The following is a 24,210-nucleotide window of genomic DNA, read 5'->3' as shown; positions in this document are numbered from 1 at the left end:
ATGAGGACAACATGAAGACAACATGAGGGCAACATAAGGACAACATGAGGACAACATGAGGGCAACATGAGGACAACATGAGGGGAACATGAGGACAACATGAGGGCAACATGAGGACAACATGAGGGCAACATGAGGACAACATGAAGACAACATGAGGGCAACATAAGGACAACATGAGGACAACATGAGGGCAACATGAGGACAACATGAGGGGCAACATGAGGACAACATGAGGACAACATGAGGACAACATGAGGGTTAGCTGTCATTATACACAAGTGCAGTACCTGTGCAACGAGATTGAAGCAACCCCTGTACAGTGTCAACACGAAATATAAAATATATAAAATATAAAATGTGAAAAAAAAGAGGGGGGGGGACGTGGTGCACACTCCTGAGAGCAACTATGTACATATTCAAAATAGTAAGAAAAAATCAAAATAAATAAAAATCAGAACACAGGACAAAATAAGATTATCTGCAAAAGTGCAAAACAAGGGCGTTTTCATGTATGACCTTGTTATTTTGACCGTTAGGAACCAAAACGGTGACCAGGATGTGATTCATGTGATTTTAATGTGTGTTTCTGTCTTTTGTTCCACAGGGGGGGGGGAATCCCTGGAGTGCAGAGGACATCTCTTTCACCTCAACTTCAAGTGCTGCTGATCTGTTCATCTGTGGAAACAATCAGCGTCATCTCCAGTAGAAGAAGAAGAAGAAGAAGAAGAAGAAAAAGATCCTTTTACTCCAGTAAAGGTACTATCACCACACTGTAAAAAATACTCGGCTACAACTAAAAGTACCTAAAGGGGCGCTATGCAGTTTTGGCCGTTACTTCACTGTCTCTAAAGAGCCCCCCATTTCCTATAAATGAGATTTATTTGTTTCATTTTATTTTTTTTATTTATGAATTTATCTTGAACAATCAACAATGTTGCAAAAGAAATAAAAATTGAAAACTACAAATAAAATAAAAATTCAAAAAAAAACCAAAAAAAAAAGGTTTTTGAGAGGAAAGTGTACAGCGTATCGCCCTGCCCCTTTTCACAAAAAATTTTTAAAACCAAAATAAAAAAAAAACAAAAAAAAATTTTCCGGTTTTTAATAAACTATAACAACAAAAAACAAATAAACAAAACAACAATAACAAAATCCAAAAAAATACAAAATCAACATATACAGAAAAACAAAAATTCAAAATATCCCAACAAAACCCCAAAACAAAAAAACAACAAAAAACAAAAAACAAAACCCCCCCAAACAAAAAGCCCCCCAAAAATCCAAGTAACCCAAAAAACAACAAAATACACAATAAAATAAAAAACATTCCAACAAAATAAAACAACACACAATAACAAATCAAAATTACACAATACAAAAAAATAAACATAATCTAAAACAACAATACAAAAAATAACCAAAAAAAACAAATACCAACAAAAACATATACAACAAAACAACAATAAAAAACAATACAAAAATATCCCCAAAAAAAAATTTCCAAAAAAAACTTTTAAAATGATATACAAAAATTTAAAAAAACCCAAAAACCCCCAAAACATATAAAACATCCAACTTTTTTAAAAAAAAATCCGATAACAACAAAATCCCAACATAACCCAAGATACCCCTTCCAAAACCTCCCCATTTCAACAATACAATGATTCCCCCAAAAAAAACCCAACACAATTACCCCAAAACAAGAAAACCAAACAACAAAAAAACATACGAAAAAAAAAAAAACCCCCCCCAACAAGCCCACAAAAAAAAGAAACAAAAAAACACAAAAACCCCAAAAACAAAAAAACAAAAAATTAAAAAACAAAACAACAAAAACAAAAAACAACAAAAAAAACAACAAAAAACAAAGCCCCACAAAAACAAAAACAACAAAAACAAAAACAAAACCACAACACAACAACAAAAAGCAAGAAAAAAAAAACACAAAAACAAAAAAAAACCCAAATACAAAAAATACAAAAAAAATTACAACAACAACAACAATACAACAAAAAAAAACAAATAAAAACAACATCAAAAATACAAAAATCCCAAACAAAAAAAACAAATAAAACAAAAACAAAAAATCCCACAAAACAACAATATACAACAAAAAAACACTTTTAAAACAATAACAAAATATCAAAAAATTACAAAAAAATACAAAAAATACAAAAATATAAAACCCAAATACAACAAAAAAACAATATCAAAAAAATAAAAAAATCCCAACAATATCCCAAAAATTTCCCAAAAATTACAAAATCTACAACAAAATAAAAAAAAATTTAAAAAAAATATACAACAAAAACAACAAATACAACCAATAACAAAATAACAACAAATAAAACAAATACAACAAAAACAAAAATAAAACAAAATACAACAAAATACAACAATATACAACAAAATCACAAATAAAACAAAATACAAAAAATTACAAAAAATTAACAAAAACATACAAAAACATACAACAAATACAAAAAAAATAAAAACAAAATAAAACAAATAAAACAAAATACAAAAAAAAATAAAACAAATCCCACAAATCCAACAAATCCCAAAAATAAAAACAAATAAAACCCAAAATAAAAAAAATACAACAAAATAAAAACAATAACAACAATTTTACAAAAAATAAAACCCAAAAAAAACCACAAAAAAAAAAATAGACAACAAAATACAAAAACATACAAAAATTAACAACAAAAAAACAACAAAAAACAAAAACTATACAACAAAATACAACAATAAACCAAAAAAAATACAAAAAAAATAAAAACAATATACAACAATATCCAAAAAAAACCCCAAAAACCAACAAAAAAATACAACAATAAAACAACAAAATAAAAAAAAATTTTAAAACCCAAAATAAAAACAATATAAAAACCCAACATACAACAAAATAAAAAAATATACAACAAAATCCAAACAACAAACAACAATAAAACAATAAAAAACAATAAAAAACAATACAAAAACATCAACAAAATACAACAAATACAAAAAAAAAATACAACAAATAAAACCAAATCAAAAAAATAAAAAACATAAACAAAAAACCCAATACAACAAATACAAAAAACAAAAAATACAACAATTAAAACCCAATAAAAACAAAATACAAAAAATCCCAAAAAAAACATATAAAACAACATACAAAAAAATACAACAATATACAAAAAATAAAAAACAACAAAAAACAAATACAAAAAAATAAAACCAACAACAACAACATACAAAAATATAAAACAAAATACAAAAACATACAAAAATATACAAAAAAAAAAATCAAAAAAAAAATACAACAAATAAAACAAAAAAAAAAACCAATAAAACAACCTAAAACAAAATCCCAAAAAATACAACAAATCCAAAAAACCCATACCACAATTACAACAATATACAAAAATAAAAAAAATATACAAAAAATATACCCCAAAAACACAAAAAAACACAACAAAATTTAAAACAATATTTTACATTAAAACTCATTCCTTTTTTTTTGGGGTTTATTGTTTTCGGTATTGATAAATTTAATAATTTTTTTTAAAACCCTCATGCGGTCCTCAGCTGTCCTCTTTTGTCTTCATGTTGTCCTCATGCGGGCCCATTTTTCCCTCATGTTTCCTCATTTTTGTTTTCTGTTGTCCTCATGTTTTTTCATTTGTCTTCAGGGCCCCTCATGTTTTCCTCATTTTTGTCCCAATGTTGTCTTCATTTTTGCCCCCCATGTTTTTCCTCTTTTGTCCTGGGGGGTTTTCCTCAGGGTTTTTTCCCTGTTGTCCTATTTTGTCCTTGTTGTCTTCATTTTCCCATAATGTTTTCCCTTTTGTCCTAATTTTGCCCTTATGTTCCCCTCTTTTGTCCCCCTTTTGTCCCATGTTGTCTTCATGTTTTTCATGTTGTTTTTCATGTTGCCCTAATTTTTCCCCTAAAATGTTGCCCTTCAGGTTGCCTCATGTTGTCCTTTTTTGCCCTTCCCTGTTTCCCCTAATTTTGGGCCCTCATGTTGCCTCAGGTTTCTTCATTTTTTCCCTTGTTGTCCTCATGTTTTCTTCATTTTTCCCCCTTTCAGTTGCCCTTCAGGGTTGCCCTCATGTTGTTTTTCAGTTGCCCTCAGGTTGTCCCAGGTTGTCCTCAGGGGGGGTTTTTCTTTTTTTCTTCATGTTGTTTTCCATTTTCCCCTCTTTTTCCCCTCAGTTGTCTTCATTTTCCCCCTCTGTTGCCCCCCCCCTTGTTGCTTCATTTTGGTCCTCATGTTTTCCTCTGTTGCCCCTCATGTTCCCCCTCAGGGTTTTTTTCATGTTCCCCTCTTTTGTCTCATGTTGTCCCCATGTTGTCCTCATTTTAAACCCTCATTTTGTCCTCAGGTTTCCTCATGTTGTTTTCTTTGTCCCATGCTTTCCTCATTTGTCCTCATTTTGGGCCTCATTTTTTTTATCCTCATGTTGCCCTCATGTTGCCTATTTGTTTTCATTTTTACCTCTGTTGTCCTCATGGTGCCCTCAGGTTGTCCTAAATTTGCCCTCATTTTGTCTTCATGTTCCCCCTCATTTTGGTTCATTTTTGTCCCCTTTTTTTCCCCTTTGCCCTTCCTTTTGGCCCTTGGTTGTCCCCATGTTTTTCTTAAATGTTGTCCTCTTTTGTCCTCTTTTTGTCCTCATTTTGGGTTTTCATGTTGCCCCCCATTTTGTCCTCATTTTCCCCTTTCAGGGTTGTCCCTAATGTTTTAATTTTTGGCCCTCTTTTTTTCCCCTAAGTTTCCATGTTGCCCTAATGTTGCCCCCTGTTGTTTCATGTTGCCCTCTTTTTCCTCTGTTTTTCTTATGTTGTCCTCCATGTTGGCCCCCCTTTTTTTGTCCTAAATTTGTTTTCCCTTTTGTCCTCAGGGTTTCCTTAATTTGCCCTTCATTTTTGTCCCCAGTTGTCCTCATGTTGTCCCCATGTTGTCCTGTATCAATGTTCTTTTTAATTCCCCAAAATAACATGATTGATTCCAACGCTCTTTGCCAAGTACAAATCTCTACTTTCATTAATTTTTTCTTATTCAATTTTATATCATTGTAAAACAAAGTGAAGTGGTTTTGAAATAGTATTGAGTAAAAGTTGACATATTCCAGTCTGTGATTATCATCAACATCCATTCCTTTAATTTTAGTCTAAATAATTCCTAATTTCTGCTTTTCTAACTCAAACATTAGGTGTACTTTACTGTATATATATGTGTGTATATACATATTCCAAAAAGTAGTGTAAAACTAGTAAGGTGGTGTTAGTGAAAACTAAAAAAAAAGTCTGAAAACGGGACAAAAATGTCCAGTTTTTGTCAGTTTTTGACAACACCAGGGTAAATAGATGCAGCAAACATCTCCTATAAATTTCCTATAAATGAGGTTTATTGACCATAAATTCTAAAAATAACTGTAAAACTAAAGTTAATAAGTTAGTGTTACGCAGTGTTGAAAACGTCAAAAAGTGACAAACATTGGAAAAAAAGGGACAAATACAGCAACAAAAGTGATACAGTAGAAGTAGAAAGTGGCACAAAAAGAAAAAGACTAAAATAATGTACAAGTACCTCAACATATGTACTTAAATACAGTACTGGAGTAAAAGTACTTAGTTACTTTCCACCGCTGTTCAACTTCTCCAAACAAACAGCTTCAATCAGCTCAGATTTCTTCTTCTTTTCCTCTTTTTTTTGAACCTGATGAAGACTTTTCCCGTTCGGACCCCGGAGATGTTTCCCTCCGTCCTGGTCCTGGTTCTGGTCCTGGCTTCTCCGGCCCTCATGACCCCGTCAGCTCCGGCCCTCTTGACCCCGTCGGCCTCCCGCCAGTTACAGGTCAGGGGTCAAAGGGCGCCCAGGGACACCAGGCAGGACTCCATCAAGGTGAGTCAAAGGGGGGCGCAACGGGTACAAGTACGCAGAAACAGTGGTGTAGTCTAGGAAAGGAGAGTCCTGAACCATCCCTTAGTTACACCGCTATAGGCCTAGACTGCTGGGGGACTTCCCATGATGCACTGAAAACCTCTCTCTTCCTCCTTCTCTCCATCTGTATGCAACCTCATTCCATTAATGCATGTTACTAACTTGACTTCTTCCCTTTCCCGGAGTCTTGTGCTCTCTCGCCCCTCTTCTATCTCTTCCTCCTCTTCTCCATCTGTATGCAACCTCATCCCATTAATGCATGTTACTAACTCGACTTCTTCCCTTTCCCGGAGTCTTGTGCTCTCTCGCCCCTCTTCTATCTCATCCTTTTTCTCTCTATCTGTATGCAACCTCATTCCATTAATGCATGTTACTAACTTGACTTCTTCCCTTTCCCGGAGTCTTGTGCTCTCTCGCCCCTCTTCTATCTCTTCCTCCTCTTCTCCATCTGTATGCAACCTCATTCCATTAATGCATGTTACTAACTTGACTTCTTCCCTTTCCCGGAGTCTTGTGCTCTCTCGCCCCTCTTCTATCTCTTCCTCCTCTTCTCCATCTGTATGCAACCTCATCCCATTAATGCATGTTACTAACTCGACTTCTTCCCTTTCCCGGAGTCTTGTGCTCTCTCGCCCCTCTTCTATCTCATCCTTTTTCTCTCTATCTGTATGCAACCTCATCCCATTAATGCATGTTACTAACTCGACTTCTTCCCTTTCCCGGAGTCTTGTGCTTTCTCGCCCCTCTTCTATCTCTTCCTCCTTCACTCCATCTGTACGCAACCTCATTCCATTAATGTATGTTACTAACTTGACTTCTTCCCTTTCCCGGAGTCTTGTACTCTCTCACCCCTCTCCTCTCTCTTCCTCCTCTTCTCCATCTGTATGCAACCTCATCCCATTAATGCATGTTACTAACTCGACTTCTTCCCTTTCCCGGAGTCTTGTGCTCTCTCGCCCCTCTTCTATCTCTTCCTCTTTCTCTCTATCTGTATGCAACCTCATTCCATTAATCATGTTCCTAACTCGACTTCTTCCCTTTCCTGGAGTCTTGTGCTTCCATGTTCCTGCTCCACGTCCTCTGCTACAATTCTCCATGTCTCTCTCTCTCTCTTTCTGTCTCTCTCTCTCTTTCTCTTTCTCTCACCCCCGACTGGTCGAGGCAGATGCCCCCCCCCCCCCCCCCCACCCACCCACCCTGAGCCATGGTTCTGCTCCAGGTTTCTGCCTCTTAAAGGAAGAGTTTCCTTGCCTCTGGCACCTAGTGGTAGTTGGTGGGAACTGTTGGGTTTCTTTAAATAACATTGAGCGCAATGAGATAACTGTTGTTGTGATTTAGCGCTATATAAATAAAATTTCATTGAGTCTAATGCATTGTAGTGTGTATACTTTACTGTACATATATGTATGTATATACATATTCCAAAAAGTAGTGTAAAACTAGTAAGGTGGTGTAAGTGAAAACTAAAAATAAGTCAGAAAACGGGACAAAAATGTCCAGTTTTTGTCCGTTTTTAACACCAGGGCAAAATGCAGCAAACATAACACAATGAAACAGTAAAAGTTGACCTTTGATATAATCTTGGTTTCAGGTGGTTATCTCAGAAGGCTGTGTCACTCAGGGGGAGTCGTCCGATGTCACCCGGGGAGGTAACAGAACTAAAAAATACTATTGTCACTTCAAACCGACGCCATTTTACCTCCAGCGTCATCATGGGTTGGGCTGCAGGGGCGTCGCCCCCGTTTTAACCCAACATGTTGTCTCCCAGGTAAAGAGATCGACCTGACCCCCGGCTCCCCTCTGATCCTGACCCATAAGATCAAACTGGTCCCGTCGGGTTCAGGGTCCGGGTCTTGTGGTTGCGAGGCGGACTTCGCCGCCCTGCGTGAGCGCCTAGAGAGGCTGGAGAGGGAGGTGTCGTCCCTCAGGGAGAAGTGTGGCGGAGCTGAGGGAGGCTGCTGCACCTCCAAGGAGAGCAAAGGTAAAACCACGCACCACATCATCTCCAGGTGTGTGGGTGGTGTGTGTGTGTGTGTGGGTGTGTGTGTGTGTGCGTGTGCGTGTGCGTGTGCGTTTGCGTGTGTGTGTCGTTTAACATTTGTGGGATCCATACACCGGGAGTTCAGTGTACTTGTGTGGTCCTGACAGCTTTGTGGGGCCAAAATGCTGGACCCCACAACTTTAAAGGGCTGTTTAAGGGTTAAGACTTGGTTTTAGGATTAGGGTTAGAATTAGGTTATGGTAAGGGTTAAGGTTAGGGTAAAGGTTAGGCATTTAGTTGTTATGGTTACGGTTAGGGTAAAGGTTAAGGTTAGGCATTTAGATGTGATGGTTAAGGTTGGGGTAAGGGGCTCGAGAACGCATTATGTCAATGACGGGTCCCCACAAAGATAGTGAGACACATTCGAGGAGAGCAAAGGTAAAACCATGCATAACATCTCCCTGTGTGTGTGTGTGTGTGTGTTGTTTAACCGGGAGTTCAGTATACTTGTGGGGTCCTGACAGCTTTGTGGGGCCAAAATACTGGCCCCACAACTTTAAAGGACTGTTTGAGGGTCAAGACTTGGTTTACATCCCAGAGTGTAAGGAGCACCCCGTTGTGAACATGACTCAGCATTTCTGATAGACAATCTAAAGAAAGGAGACCACCTGCTTCTTCCCCTCTGCACACCATTCACCCCGAGGTTACACATCCCATTCATCTCACCTGCCAAGGAGCAAAAGAATGTGCCGGGGGAGATGGTTTACGGTGACCTTGCACCGGATCTGGTCTCGTACGTGAAGCAAAAGTCACACGAATGATTTGAAGCATGTGAGAATCAACCATGAAGAGAGGCACAAACAGACCTAACCCATTACATCACATATCCTAGGGTGGCCATATTGTGATTCCCCCCCCAAAAAATTCAGACAGGCTACTACAGGTTACAACCTTTTCAGTGTAAGAAGATCCGGTTTTTCGGGTGTCCATGTGAGGTTTGAGGTCTCCAGCAACTTTATTATTAGACACTGAAACAAATGTGCTAGTATATATAATAAAATATATATAATAAAATATAATAAAATATAGTTTATATGAGGCAGCCTCTCGGGAATTACGCCACGCAACAAAGTACCGTAGTGTTGTGTGCAAAGAGCAAGTCAATTTAAGTACAGGCAGATTAGTCGACTCACGTCCTCCTTCAGAGTGGAGCTGACCTCAGGACCGATCCCGTTTCAACCTGGCAGCGCTCAGAGCATGAGCTAAGTGTGTGTGTGTGTGTGTGTGTGTGTGTGTGTGTGTGGTGTGTGTGTGTGTGTGTGTGTGTGTGTGTGCTCTGAGTGCATGAGTGTATATGGTGTATACACGTGTGTGTCTGTGCTCCTGTCGGCAGCGCTCAGAACATGAGCTAAGCGTGTGTGGTGTGTGGTGTGTGTGTGTGTGTGTGTTTTGTGTGTGTGTGTGAGTGTGTGTGTGTGTGTGTGTGATGTGTGTGTGTGTGTGTGTGGATGCGTGTGTCTCTGAGTGTAAATACACGTGAGTGTTGGTGCTCTTGTTGACTCCACTCCACTTGTTGGGTATGTCTGCGTGTGTGTCTCTGTGTGGTGTGTGTGTGTGTGTGTGTGTGTGTTGTGTGTGTGTGTGTGTGTGTCTGTGGTGTTATGTTGTTGTGTGGTTGTGTGTGTGTCTGTCTGTCTGTTGTCTGTGTATATGTTGTCTGTGTGTGTATGTGTGTGTCTGTCTGTCTGTGTGTGTGTGTGTGTGTGTGTGTGTGTGTGTGTGTGTGTGTGTGTTGTGTGTGTCTGTGTGTGTGTCTGTCTCTGTGTTGTGTCTGTCTGTGTTGTCGTGTGTGTGTGTCGTGTGTGTGTGTTGTCTGTGTGTTGTTGTCTGTCTCTGTGTTGTGTGTGTCTGTCGTCTGTCTGTCTGTCTGTCTGTTGTGTGTGTGTGTGTGTGTGTGTGTGTGTGTGTGTTGTGTGTGTGTGTGTGTGTGTGTGTGTCCTCAGCTCATTGCCCAGTGTGATCTCAGTCTCCGGCTCCTCCCCTCTTGTGTAATTAGTGGCTAACGAGGAGGATCAGAGCCGTAAGACTACGAAGGAAGAGACGTCTGTCCCCAATAACTGGAGACATGTTTCAAATTAACGTAGTTTATGAGACCATACAAAGCTTCTGTCCCTGCCTTGGTAGAGCTGGGTAGATAGAGAGATAGATAGAGAGATAGAGAGAATAGATAGATAGATAGATAGATAGAAGAGATAAGATAATAGATAGATAGATGGGTAGAGATGAGAGATAGATAGATAGATAGATAGAAGATGATATAAGAAGATAGATAGAGTAGATAGATAGATAGATAGATATATAGAGAGATAGAGAGATAGATAAGAGATAGATAGAGAGATAGAGAGATAGATAGATAGAGAGATAGAGAGATAGAGAGAATATAGAGAGATAGAGAGATAGAGGGGATAGATATAGAGAGATAGATAGGAGATAGATAGAGAGATAGAGAGGGTAGATGATAGATAGATAGAGAGATAGAGAGATAGAGAGATATAGATAGAGATAGATAGATAGATAGATAGATAGATAGAGAGAGGTAGATAGAGAGATAGAGAGAAGATCGATGTAGATAGAGATAAAAGATAGATGAGATAGATGGATGGATAGATGGATAGATGGATAGATGGATAGATAGTAGATATAGATAGAGAGGATAGATGGATAGATGGATAGATGATAGATAGATAGATAGATTAGATAGAGAGTAGATAGATGGATAGATGGAGTGGATAGATGGATAGTAGATAGGATAGATAGATAGAGAATAAGATAGATAGATAGATGGGTAGATGGATAGATGGTAGATGGATAGATAGTAATAGATAGAGAGATAGATAGGATAGATAGAGGATAGATGGATAGATGGAGAGATGGAGAGATGGATAGATGGATAGATGGATAGATAGAGAGATAGATAGATAGAGATCCCAAAAAATGGGAAATTATAACCCTCGGGTTGTCTTTCTGTCAAAAATTTAAAATTGAAGTCAACATTTTTTTCAACATTTTTCAACACTTTTGATGCTTTTTTTCAATGTTTGTCACTTTTTTTACCTTTTCAACACTACGTAACGCTAACTTATTAACTTTAGTTTTACAGTTATTTTTGGAATTTATGGTCAAAACTTAATTTTTAGGAAATTAGACCTAATGTTTGAGTTAGAAAAGCAGAAATTAGGAATTATTGAGACTAAAATTAAAGGAATGGATGTTGATGATAATCACAGACTGGAATATGTCAACTTTTACTCAATACTATTTCAACAACACTTCCATTTGTTTTACAATGCTATAAAATAGAATAAGACCCAAAATTAATGAAAGTAGAGATTTGTACTTGGCAAAGAGCGTTGGGTGGAATCAAGAGCTCTATAGAGAAACCTGTAGGGGGGCTCCATAGAGAAACCTGTAGGGGGGCTCCATAGAGAAACCTGTAGGGGGGCTCTATAGAGAAACCTGTAGGGGGAACTCTATATAGAAACCTGTAGGGGAGCTCTATATGTAAACCTGTAGGGGGAACTCTATATAGAAACCTGTAGGGGAGCTCTATATGTAAACCTGTAGGGGGAACTCTATAGAGAAACCTGTAGGGGGAACTCTATAGAGAAACCTGAAGGGGGAACTCTATATAGAAACCTATAGGGGAGCTCTATATGTAAACCTGTAGGGGAGCTCCATAGAGAAACCTGTAGGGGGAGCTCTATAGAGAAACCTGTAGGGGAACTCTATATAGAAACCTGTAGGGGGAACTCTATAGAGAAACCTGTAGGGGGAACTCTATATAGAAACCTGTAGGGGAGCTCTATATGTAAACCTGTAGGGGGAACTCTATAGAGAAACCTGTAGGGGGAACTCTATAGAGAAACCTGTAGGGGAACTCTATATAGAAACCTGTAGGGGGGGCTTTGTTTGTCACCTTCATAAATTGCTCTTGAGAAATTCTGGGCTCACTGGTTCAACCTTTAGATGAAACTTACGCCCACGTGAGACGCGTCTCTGTGTGTCGTCTCCCTTGTTTAACGCGTCCGTCCCTTCTGCTTCAGGTGCCGGCTGCTCCATCAAGCCAGAGACGGACGAGTGTCCCAACGAGTGCAGCGACCAGGGACGCTGCGTGGACGGAAAGTGCGTCTGCTTCTCCGGTTTCAGCGGACCCGACTGCAGCCGGTCCAACTGTCCCGGGAACTGCAACGACAGGGGACGCTGCGTGGACGGACGGTGTCTGTGCGACCCCGGCTCCACCGGTTCCGACTGCTCCCGGGGAGGCTGCCCCGACGGCTGCAGCAACCGCGGCAGGTGCGTGGACGGCAAATGCGTGTGCCACAGCGGCTTCGCCGGGGCGGACTGCTCCGAGACCGCCTGTCCCGGCAACTGCAACAGCAGGGGGCGCTGTGTCGACGGAGAGTGTGTTTGCGACGATGGATTCACCGGACCGGATTGCTCTGAAAGAATTTGCCCAAATGACTGCTGGGACCGCGGCAGGTGCGTGGACGGCAAATGCGTGTGCCACAGCGGCTTCACCGGGGCGGACTGCTCCGAGACCACTTGTCCTGGCAACTGCAACAGCAGGGGGCGCTGTGTTAACGGACAGTGCGTGTGCCAACCTGGGTTCACCGGGCCGGACTGCTCAAAGAAGAAGTCGTGTCCAGATGACTGCAACAACCACGGGAAGTGCGTGAACGGCAAATGCGTGTGCCACAGCGGCTTCACCGGGGCGGACTGCTCCGAGACCGCCTGTCCTGGAAACTGCAACAGCAGGGGGCGCTGTGTCGAAGGACGGTGTGTGTGCGACGGTGGATTCACCGGACCGGATTGCGCCGACAAAGCTTGTCCCAACAGCTGCGGCGACCGGGGGAAGTGCGTGGACGGGGTGTGCGTTTGCGACGTGGGCTTCGCCGGGCCGGACTGCGCCGCCAAAGGTTGCCCCGGTAACTGCAACAACAAGGGGCGGTGCGTCAAAGGGCGGTGCGTCTGCCGGCGGGGGTTCACCGGAGCGGACTGCAGCCAGTGTGAGGACGGCGTGACCGGGCCCGACTGTGACACCGGTGAGTCTGTTGGGGGGGAACCAGATCACCAGATCACCAGATTACCAGATCACCACGATGTTTATGTCACAATATGATATATGATGTGAATATTTCTCATTGCAAACAAGATGGGAGTCATTTCAAAATCGCTGAAATGGCTCAAAACGCCATTCACCTGACAGCCTTTGTTGTGTTTGATGCTAACATGCTAGTAAACATTAACATAGACACAGGCTAATTACTGCTTACTAACATGCTAGTTAATGTTAACATAGGCACAGGCTAATTACTGCTAACTAACATGCTAGTTAACATTAACATAGGCACAGGCTATTTACTGCTAACTAACATGCTAGTTAACATTAACATAGACACAGGCTAATTACTGCTAACTAACATGCTAGTTAACATTAACATAGACACAGGCTAATTACTGCTAACTAACATGCTAGTTAACATTAACATAGGCACAGGCTAATTACTGCTAACTAACATGCTAGTTAATGTTAACATAGGCACAGGCTAATTACTGCTAACTAACATGCTAGTTAACATTAACATAGGCACAGGCTAATTACTGCTAACTAACATGCTAGTTAACATTAGTAATTAAACCTAAACAGCTGATGAAGTCCAAACTGTCTGCGAGCTTCTCCTTTATATTCTCCATATCAATGTTCTTTTTAATTCCCCAAAATAACATGATTGATTCCAACGCTCTTTCCCAAGTACACATCTCTACTTTCATTAATTTTGGGGCGTCTTATTCAATTGCCCCTTTTTGGACGTCTAACACTAGGTAACACTAACTTATTAACTTTAGTTTTACAGTTATTTTTGGAATTTATGGTCAATGAACCTCATTTATAGGAAATTATACCTAATGTTTGAGTTAGAAAAGCAGAAATTAGGAATTATTGAGACTAAAATTAAAGGAATGGATGTTGATGATAATCACAGACTGGAATATGTCAACTTTTACTCAATACTATTTCAAAAAACACTTCACTTTGTTTTACAATGCTATAAAATAGAATAAGACCCAAAATTAATGAAAGTAGAGATTTGTACTTGGCAAAGAGCGTTGGAATCAATCATGTTATTTTGGGGAATTAAAAAGAACTTTGATATAGGACAACATGGGGACAACATGGGGACAACATGAAGACAACATGAAGACTACATGAAGACAACATGAGGACAACATGAAGACAACATGGGGACAACATGGGGACAACATGAGGACAACATGAGGACAACATGAAGACTACATGAAGACTACATGAAGACAACATGAGGACAACATGAAGACAACATGAAGACAACATGGGGACAACATGAGGACAACATGAGGACAACATGAAGACTACATGAAGACTACATGAAGACAACATGAGGACAATATGAAGACAACATGAGGACAACATGAAGACTACATGAAGACAACATGAAGACTACATGAAGACAATATGAGGACAACATGAAGACAACATGAGGACAACATGAAGACTACATGAAGACAACATGAAGACTACATGAAGACAACATGAGGACAACATGAAGACTACATGAAGACAACATGAAGACTACATGAAGACTATATGAGGACAACATGAAGACAACATGAGGACAACATGAGGACAATATGAAGACAACATGAGGACAACATGAAGACTACATGAAGACTACATGAAGACAACATGAGGACAATATGAAGACAACATGAGGACAACATGAAGACTACATGAAGACAACATGAAGACTACATGAAGACAATATGAGGACAACATGAAGACAACATGAGGACAACATGAGGGTTAAAGGGCCGCTACGCAGATTACTTCTAGTTCTTTTGTCATTGTTGTTGTTGTTGTTGTTGCCGCGGCAACATTAGCGCATTCGGGCGGCTTCCAGTGACGGAAGTGTTTCATTAACCCAGCAGCAGGACTCAGATCTGCAGCAGGATCCAGATCTGCAGCAGGACTCAGATCTGCAGCAGGATCCAGATCTGCAGCAGGACTCAGATCTGCAGCAGGATCCAGATCTGCAGCAGGACTCAGATCTGCAGCAGGATCCAGATCTGCGGCAGGATCCAGATCTGCAGCTGCCCCGTAAAACTCGCTCAGATTGCCGACACAGGACCACACGTGTGTGTGTGAGATCGTTAGCCACCGGTGCCAAACTCATGGCCCGCGGGCCGAATGAAGGCCCCATGCACGTAATGATCCGGCCCGCATGCAACTTTAGGTTCAGAACCAATGTTGTCCCACCGAGCCACAAACATGTATACCTATTGGGCAGTGCTGTACCACATATATTTAAATATATATATGCAGTATGTATAGCCACATACATATTAATTTTTCTGGCTAAGAATGGGCCTTTTGTGGGGGGGCGCGGGGGGGGCGGGGGGGTCCTCCCCCAGCGTTATTTCAAGCGTCAAAGACGACATTTCTGCTTTCTGATACACTTGAATGCACCATTATATGGTGGGAAGAGCTTTATTTATCCCATGAGAAGGAAAACACAGATGACAAAAATAGAACATAGTATAAAAGCGCAAAAAGTGTTCTATAATAATAATAATAATAATAATAATAATAATAATGATGATGATGATGATGATGATGATGATGTATCCTTTATGAGGCTCTTTCCATAAAAGCGGTTGATCTGCACCTTCCTTCATGGAGTTTGTGTCCAATAATCCAACAGTTTCTAAATGCATGTGCCTCATGTTTTTTGTTTTTTTTCGGTAAGCGGCTACAGTAACCATGACGTCATGACGCGCAGCCCCCCCCCCCCCTCCCCCCCCACCCCTAAACCCTCCACACTCTGACATCTCTCCATTAGTGCATGTATAGATGTATAGGACCTGATTATGTGTGTATAGTTCAGGCCTGTGTGTAATAACCCCAGAGTGGAAATTGTAATTTCCCCTTGTGGGATTTATAAGGTATACGCCCCCCCCCCCCCCCCCCCCCCCGCACACAGTTGCTAGTAGCCAAGGAGGACACGGAGAATTAAAAACAACATGCTGGACTCTTTAGAAGAGATCATTACTGAGTGACTCTGGATTTACAGGGTACGCTCACAGGCAGAGATGGGAAGGGCCGACGTACAAATACTACTTTCTCAGCCCTCGTTTTATGAGAAACCCGCGCAGTAAAAGCAACCTGTGAGTTATTATCGAGTTCACAGCGAGGCTCTGCACACCGCCCCATGTCTCAGGCTGGGGTTTCACCGCTCTGCATGACACGGAGCGGAGATAAAACATGAAAGACAAGAAAACAATGCTGATAAAATGTGACGGACGAGAAGTTTAGAAAACTTCAAAACTTGAAGAGAAGAAGAACTTCCCGCTGTTCTCATGATGATCCATTGAGACGTGTTGTTATGAAGTACTGCACTGGGATCTGTATTTATTACTGTCAACATTACATATGGATCTGTCTGTCTGTCTCTCTGTCTATGTCTCTCACTCTCTCTCTCTCTCTCTCGACCTCACTCTGTCTCTTTCTCTCGCTCTCACTCTCTCTCTCTCTCTCTCTTGACCTCACTCTGTCTCTCTCTGTCTCTCTCTCTCTCAGCCATGTTGGGGGTTTCCGAGCTGAGCACCAGAGACATCACAGAGTCCTCCGTCACGCTGCTCTGGACTCCGCCTCCCGTCCAGTACGACACCTACTACATCACCTTCACCAGTCAGGTACCACACGTCCGTCCCGCATGCACAGCGTCGTGCATGCACGGTGTCCTGTATGCACGTCCGTCCTGCATGCACAACGTCCTGCACGACGGACGTGCATGCACAACGTCCTGCATGCAGGACGGACGTGCATGCACAACGTCCTGCACGCAGGACGGACGTGCATGCACAAGGTCCTGCATGCACAAGGTCCTGCATGCAGGACGGACATGCATGCACAACTTCTTGCATGCACGGTGTCCTGCATGCACGGCGTCCTGCATGCACAGCGTCCTGCATGCACGTTGGCCTGCATGCTCGGCGTCCTGCATGCACGGTGTCCTGCATGCACGTCTGTCCAGTTCCACTCCACATGAAAGGGAAGACAGGCTGTTAAAGGAAGGAGACATGTTCAAATGTCTCCGGTCCACAGTCGGCAGAGAGACAAAAACACAAACACATACTTGGAGAGATAAGTCAGACCGCAGATGTGTCTTCGAGCTTTTCTTTTTTATTCAGAAAACAAATCAAAACATTAACAGAGCAACAAAAACCTAACAACACAAACAAGAAACAAGCCTACGGGACGAAGATGTTCACCTTCATATTTCATTCATGTGTTCACCGTCAGGTGTTCTGTGTGTGTGTGTGTGTGTGTGTGTGTGTGTGTGTGTGTGTGTGTGTGTGTGTGTGTGTGTGTGTGTGTGTGTGTGTGTGTGTGTGTGTGTGTGTGTGTGTGTGTGTGTGTGATGGGCTCAAGGGGGAACACATGAAAAGAAGAAAATTTAGAACAAGGATCAAAGTTAATAAACAAACATGTTATTATTATTATTAATACTTGTAGTCTGTACATGAAGACTCATACAGATGTTGGACCCTGTGGTCTGCACGTGAGGAATCATACAGATGTTGGACCCTGTGGTCTGTACATGAAGACTCATACAGATGTTGGACTCTGTAGTCTGCACATGAAGAATCATACAGATGTTGGACCCTGTGGTCTGTACATGAAGAATCATACAGATGTTGGACTGTGTGGTCTGTACATGAAGACTCATACAGATGTTGGACTCTGTAGTCTGCACATGAAGAATCATACAGATGTTGGACCCTGTGGTCTGTACATGAAGAATCATACAGATGTTGGACTGTGTGGTCTGTACATGAAGAATCATACGGATGTTGGACCCTGTGGTCTGTACATGAAGAATCATACAGATGTTGGACTCTGTGGTCTGCACTTGAAGAATCATACAGATGTTGGACTCTGTGGTCTGCACGTGAAGACTCATACAGATGTTGGACTCTGTGGTCTGTACATGAAGAATCATACAGATGTTGGACCCTGTGGTCTTTACATGAAGAGTCATACAGATGTTGGACTCTGTGGTCTGTACATTAAGAATCATACAGATGTTGGACTCTGTGGTCTGTACATTAAGACTCATACAGATGTTGGACCTGTGGTCTGTACATGAAGAATCATACAGATGTTGGACTCTGTGGTCTGTACATGAAGAATCATACAGATGTTGGACTCTGTGGTCTGTACATGAAGACTCATACAGATGTTGGACTCTGTGGTCTGTACATGAAGACTCATACAGATGTTGGACCCTGTGGTCGGAACATGAAGAATCATACAGATGTTGGACTCTGTGGTCTGTACATGAAGAATGAGATGCAGATGTTCGTAGAGGTTTTCCCAGCCAACCATGTCAAAAATCGGCGGCGCACAACTACACACCGTGACAACCATGCGCCGTGACAACATCACCATGGAAACCACAGCCGAGGTGACATCATTTCATGGCCTGACCATAAACCAAAAGCTCTGTACTCTGTCACCTTACTTCCTGCTTCGCTCCCGTCGTACTTACTCCGGCCACTAGAGGGCGCCGCCACCGTAGACGTAGATACAGGTCATGTTTACTAACTACCTTCATCATTGTTGTACCTGAGTACTCTGTTACCCCCCCCCCCATCAGTCCTTCAGCTCCATGCACCACCAACCTCTCATTCACTTGTCTTCGAACATGTGCGATCAATCAGCAGCAGAAGGCAATTAAAGAAGTGGAAAATTACTAATTGCGTTGGTATTTGTGGGGGTCATGTTAGAGAAAGAGAGAGAGATGTAGAGTGGGAGAGAGAGATAGAGGGGGAGAGAGAGAGAGAAACAGAGAGAGAGAGAGAGGGGGAGAGAGAGAGAGATGTAGAGTGGGAGAGAGAGAGAGATGTAGAGTGGGAGAGAGAGATAGAGGGGGAGAGAGAGAGAAGAGAGAGAGAGACGACAGAGAGAGAGAGAGAGAGACGCTAACACATCAAACACTCAACTTCACTCTGTAAATCAGTCAAAATCAAAACTGTCACTAAGATGAAAAGAAACCAACTCACACATGTGCACACACACGTACACACACTTACGTACACACACACAGACACACCACACACACACACACACACACACACACACACTCAAACATACATACTTTCTCACACACACACACACACACACACAGGAGGAAGCACCTTTCCGCAAATGTCCTGGCTTCCTCTCAAAACATGTTTTCCCACACACACACTACTACACACACACACACACACACTACTTACACACCACACACACACACACACATACTTACACACACACACACATACACACTCACACTTACATGCATACATACATACACACATACTTTCTCACACACACACACACACACACACACACACACAAACACACACACACACACACACACACACACCAGACAAACAGGAGGAAGCACCTTTCCGCAAATGTCCTGGCTTCCTCTCAAAACATGTTTTCCCACACACACACACACACACACACACACACACACACACACACACACACACACACACACACACCTCAATAAAACAGAGCAGCCATCCATCTCCCGTGATGACATCATCGAGGGATTGAGCCTCATAACGACTCTGAGAGGTTTGGACGGGACTAACGACACCAGGAATTATCCTCAGCCGCCCACAACTGGAGAGAGAAGACGTGATTGATGGACAGATGGACGGACGGGGGGACAGACAGATGGACGGAGGGACGGATGGATGGACGGAGGGACGGATGGATGGACGGAGGGACGGATGGATTTAAGAAGAGATAAAGAGATGCTTGAAGAGGGAATAAGACAGGAAGTAATGAGAGGACGTAATGAGAGGATGATTTAATTTCTTTGCAAAGCCACAGAGAGGAGAAAGGACTCTGAGCTCTAGTTCATGTCCAGAGAAAGAAAAAGACAAAAGACAAGAGTGGACCAGATCCCTGGGGGGGTCCGGTCAGGACCAGACTCCTTTGACAAGAACATAAATTCAACTTCTGGATCCTCTGAAGAGAGCGTGATAGCGGCTTCAGGTCCCCGTCATGCCTGATCTCGTCCACCATCCGTCCATATTGCAGAGATTAGTTAAGCCCTGTAATGTGCTGCTGTGTGAGAGCGCTTGGGACCGTGTAGGGACCTGGTCTGGGTCGGGTCTGGATCTGGTCGGGGTGGAGGTTTTTGGGTCACAAATTAAAGCGCCAGAGAGCAGAGTTCGTAGAGGTCTTACCTAGAGGAACTGATTTCCCTAACGTTAGTTATTTGTAGTTATTTATGAGTTCTCACTAAAATAAAATGATGACAATTTGTTTTATTGTCACAACAGAACATGAAAGTACATTAAAGTTCTGATAAATAGAATGTAGAAAAATACAAACTTAAGATATGAAACTTAAACAAAAACACAATAACAAAAAAATAATCAGAGTTGCCAACAGGGACGTTGTAGAGCGTCCTCTGGTGGACAGACTATGCAACGCCATCACTAGCAGGGACGTTGTAGAGCGTCCTCTGGTGGACAGACTATGCAACGCCATCACTAGCAGGGACGTTGTAGAGCGTCCTCTGGTGGACAGACTATGCAACGCCACCACTAACAGGGACGTTGTAGAGCGTCCTCTGGTGGACAGACTATGCAACGCCATCACTAACGGGACGTTGTAGAGCGTCCTCTGGTGGACAGACTCTGCAACACCATCACTAACGGGACGTTGTAGAGCGTCCTCTGGTGGACAGACTATGCAACGCCATCACTAACAGGGACGTTGTAGAGCGTCCTCTGTGGCGACTATGAGCCACACTGACGGAGTGTAGAGCTCTTGGGGACTGCAACGCCATCACTAACGGGGACGTTGTAGAGCGTCCTCTGGTGGACAGACTCTGCAACGCCATCACTAACGGGGACGTTGTAGAGCGTCCTCTGGTGGACAGACTATGCAACGCCATCACTAACAGGGACGTTGTAGAGCGTCCTCTGGTGGACAGACTCTGCAACACCATCACTAACAGGGACGTTGTAGAGCGTCCTCTGGTGGACAGACTCTGCAACACCATCACTAACAGGGACGTTGTAGAGCGTCCTCTGGTGGACAGACTATGCAACGCCATCACTAACGGGGACGTTGTAGAGCGTCCTCTGGTGGACAGACTATGCAACGCCATCACTAACGGGGACGTTGTAGAGCGTCCTCTGGTGGACAGACTATGCAACGCCATCACTAACGGGGACGTTGTAGAGCGTCCTCTGGTGGACAGACTATGCAACGCCATCACTAACGGGGACGTTGTAGAGCGTCCTCTGGTGGACAGACTATGCAACGCCATCACTAACAGGGACGTTGTAGAGCGTCCACTGGTGGACAGACTCTGCAACGCCATCACTAACAGGGACGTTGTAGAGCGTCCTCTGGTGGACAGACTATGCAACGCCATCACTAACGGGGACGTTGTAGAGCGTCCTCTGGTGGACAGACTATGCAACGCCATCACTAACAGGGACGTTGTAGAGCGTCCTCTGGTGGACAGACTATGCAACGCCATCACTAACGGGGACGTTGTAGAGCGTCCTCTGGTGGACAGACTCTGCAACACCATCACTAACAGGGACGTTGTAGAGCGTCCTCTGGTGGACAGACTATGCACTGCCATCACTAACGGGGACGTTGTAGAGCGTCCTCTGGTGGACAGACTATGCAACGCCATCACTAACGGGGACGTTGTAGAGCGTCCTCTGGTGGACAGACTATGCAACGCCATCACTAACAGGGACGTTGTAGAGCGTCCTCTGGTGGACAGACTATGCAACGCCATCACTAACAGGGACGTTGTAGAGCGTCCTCTGGGGGACAGACTATGCAACGCCATCACTAACGGGGACGTTGTAGAGCGTCCTCTGGTGGACAGACTATGCAACGCCATCACTAACAGGGACGTTGTAGAGCGTCCTCTGGTGCTAACCCTGCAGGAGGACATACTACTGCTTCTCCAAACATGTGAACTATCCCTTTAAGAGAGAGAGAGAAAGACAAAACAAAAGACAAGAGGACAGATGACGCTCGGGACGGATCAGAGCGAAAGCAGACGAGCAGTCGCTGACCGCTGCGAGGCGGAGAGGAAGAGACGCAGATGTGGGATGCTTGTTGCTACGGAAGCGTGTAAACACAGTCAAAAACATGGCGGCTGCCAGAGGGATGACATCACCAGCGGGCCACAGCTGGGACACAGAGAGAGAGAGAGGGAGAGAGGGAGAGAGGGAGAGGAGAGGAGAGGAGCAGGGAGAGAGAGGGGGAGAGAGAGGGAGAGAGAGAGGGAGAGGGGAGGAGAGAGAGGAGAGGAGAGAGGGAGAGGGAGAGAGAGGGAGAGAGAGAGAGAGGGAGAGAGAGAGGGGGGGAGAGAGAGAGGGGGAGAGAGAGAGGAGGAGGGAAAGAGAGAGAGAGGGAGAGAGAGAGAGAGGAGAGAGAGAGGGAGAGAGGAAGAGGAGAGAGGGGAGGAAGAGAGGGATGAGGGAAAGAGAGAGAGGAGAGAGAGAGAGGGGGAGGGGGAGAGGTTGAGGTTTAAAGTCCCTTTATTGGACCATTTTCAGATTACAAAATAACCACAAAAACAGACAAAAAAACACACTAGACAATTACAACAATACAAAAAAGACATTCCATTTAAAACCTGAGCACCAACTCCCCCCCTCTCCCACGGAGCACAGCACCCCTTTACAGCCACACATTACCAAAACCCCCAAATGTCCATCAGCTGGTAGTAAAGAGTGTTCAACCTCAGCGGGCCCTGACCAAGCCTTCAGCATTGGTGCCGGCTCCACACTGCCCCCCCCTGCCCCATATTCTACGGGACAGCCAGATGGCCAGTTTCGCCGTGGCAAACAAAAATTCAACAGGACGTGAACAGCTTTCTTAGTCTTCGTGTAACGTGGACCAAAAAAACAACTCCAAAGAAAAAGACCTCCCCTAGACCCTGAACCACCTTTTAGTGACCTCCAGCACATCAGTCAGCCGAGGACAACCAACAAACAGATGCGCCAGAGTCTCCACGTCAAAACAAAAACTACACACCCTCCCCAGCTCGGGATCGATGTGCGCCCTGTAGTGGTTCGTAGCTCGTAGCTATGGAGAGGGGGAGAGGGAGAAAGAGAGAGAGAGAGAGAGAGAGAGGAGAGGGATAGAGGGAGGAGAGAGAGAGAGAGGATGAGAGAGAGAGAAGGGATAGAGGAGAGAGAGGAGAGGAGGATAGAGAGAGAGAGGGATAGAGGGAGAGAGAGAGAGAGGGATAGAGGGAGAGAGAGAGAGAGAGAAGAAGGGATAGAGGGAGAGAGAGAGAGGGATAGAGAGAGAGAGGATAGAGAGAGAGAGAGAGAGAGAGGGGAGAGGAGAGGAGAGAGGAGAGAGAGGGAGGAGAGGAGAGAGAGAGAGAGAGGGATAGAGAGAGAGAGAGAGAGAGAGAGAGAGGGGAGAAGAGAAGAGAGAGAAGAGGGGAGAGAGAGAGAGGAGAGGGAGGAGTGAACAAATAAAACAAAAGCTGATGGAGAGGGATCGTCAGCATGGAGAGAAGATTAGTCTCTGAGAAGAAATTAAGGAAAGAAGGAAAGAGGAGAACATCTGGATGATGACAACTGTTTTATGTTCAGGAACTTCAAAGAACGACGTTCACCAACCGAAAATATTAAGATATTAAGATATTAAAATATTAAGATATTAAAATATTAAGATATTAATTAGATATTATAAATATGTTATAAATGGTTACAATATTAATTGTTGTCAAATAACTTGACATTTAATATTTGACAAATGTGGTTTTTTAAACATGACCGTACCTTTCCTGTCATTGGACCCTAAGAAATATAAGACGGGGGGGGGGGGCTGTCCTGTGCAGGGCTGTCTCTAGCCCTCTGGTTGACAGACAGGGAGACAGACATGCAGAGAGACAGACAGACAGGGAGACAGACATGCAGAGAGACAGACAGACAGGGAGACAGACATGCAGAGAGACAGACATGCAGAGAGACAGACAGACAGGGAGACAGACAGGCAGAGAGACAGACATGCAGAGAGACAGACAGACAGGGAGACAGACATGCAGAGAGACAGACAGACAGGGAGACAGACATGCAGAGAGACAGACAGAGAGACATGCAAAGAGAGAGAGACAGACACACA

The 24,210-nt window shown here is 43.3% G+C and overlaps 1 protein-coding gene across 1 annotated transcript in view; it reads left to right on the top strand.

Annotated features, from left to right (window-relative positions):
* Nucleotides 1-24,210, top strand: part of LOC116704587 (tenascin-like) — a 59,763-nt gene that overhangs the window by 6,306 nt on the left and 29,247 nt on the right. Inside the window, 6 exon segments of the mRNA XM_032540173.1 lie at nucleotides 606-759; nucleotides 5,726-5,902; nucleotides 7,533-7,590; nucleotides 7,710-7,922; nucleotides 12,026-13,024; nucleotides 16,597-16,712. Coding sequence (XP_032396064.1) covers nucleotides 5,750-5,902; nucleotides 7,533-7,590; nucleotides 7,710-7,922; nucleotides 12,026-13,024; nucleotides 16,597-16,712 — 1,539 coding nt within the window. The 5' untranslated portion in view covers nucleotides 606-759; nucleotides 5,726-5,749.

The sequence above is a fragment of the Etheostoma spectabile genome, chromosome 16 (genome assembly GCF_008692095.1).
Source record: "Etheostoma spectabile isolate EspeVRDwgs_2016 chromosome 16, UIUC_Espe_1.0, whole genome shotgun sequence".
NCBI lineage: Eukaryota > Metazoa > Chordata > Actinopteri > Perciformes > Percidae > Etheostoma > Etheostoma spectabile.
This window is presented reverse-complemented; position numbering and strand designations above follow the sequence as displayed.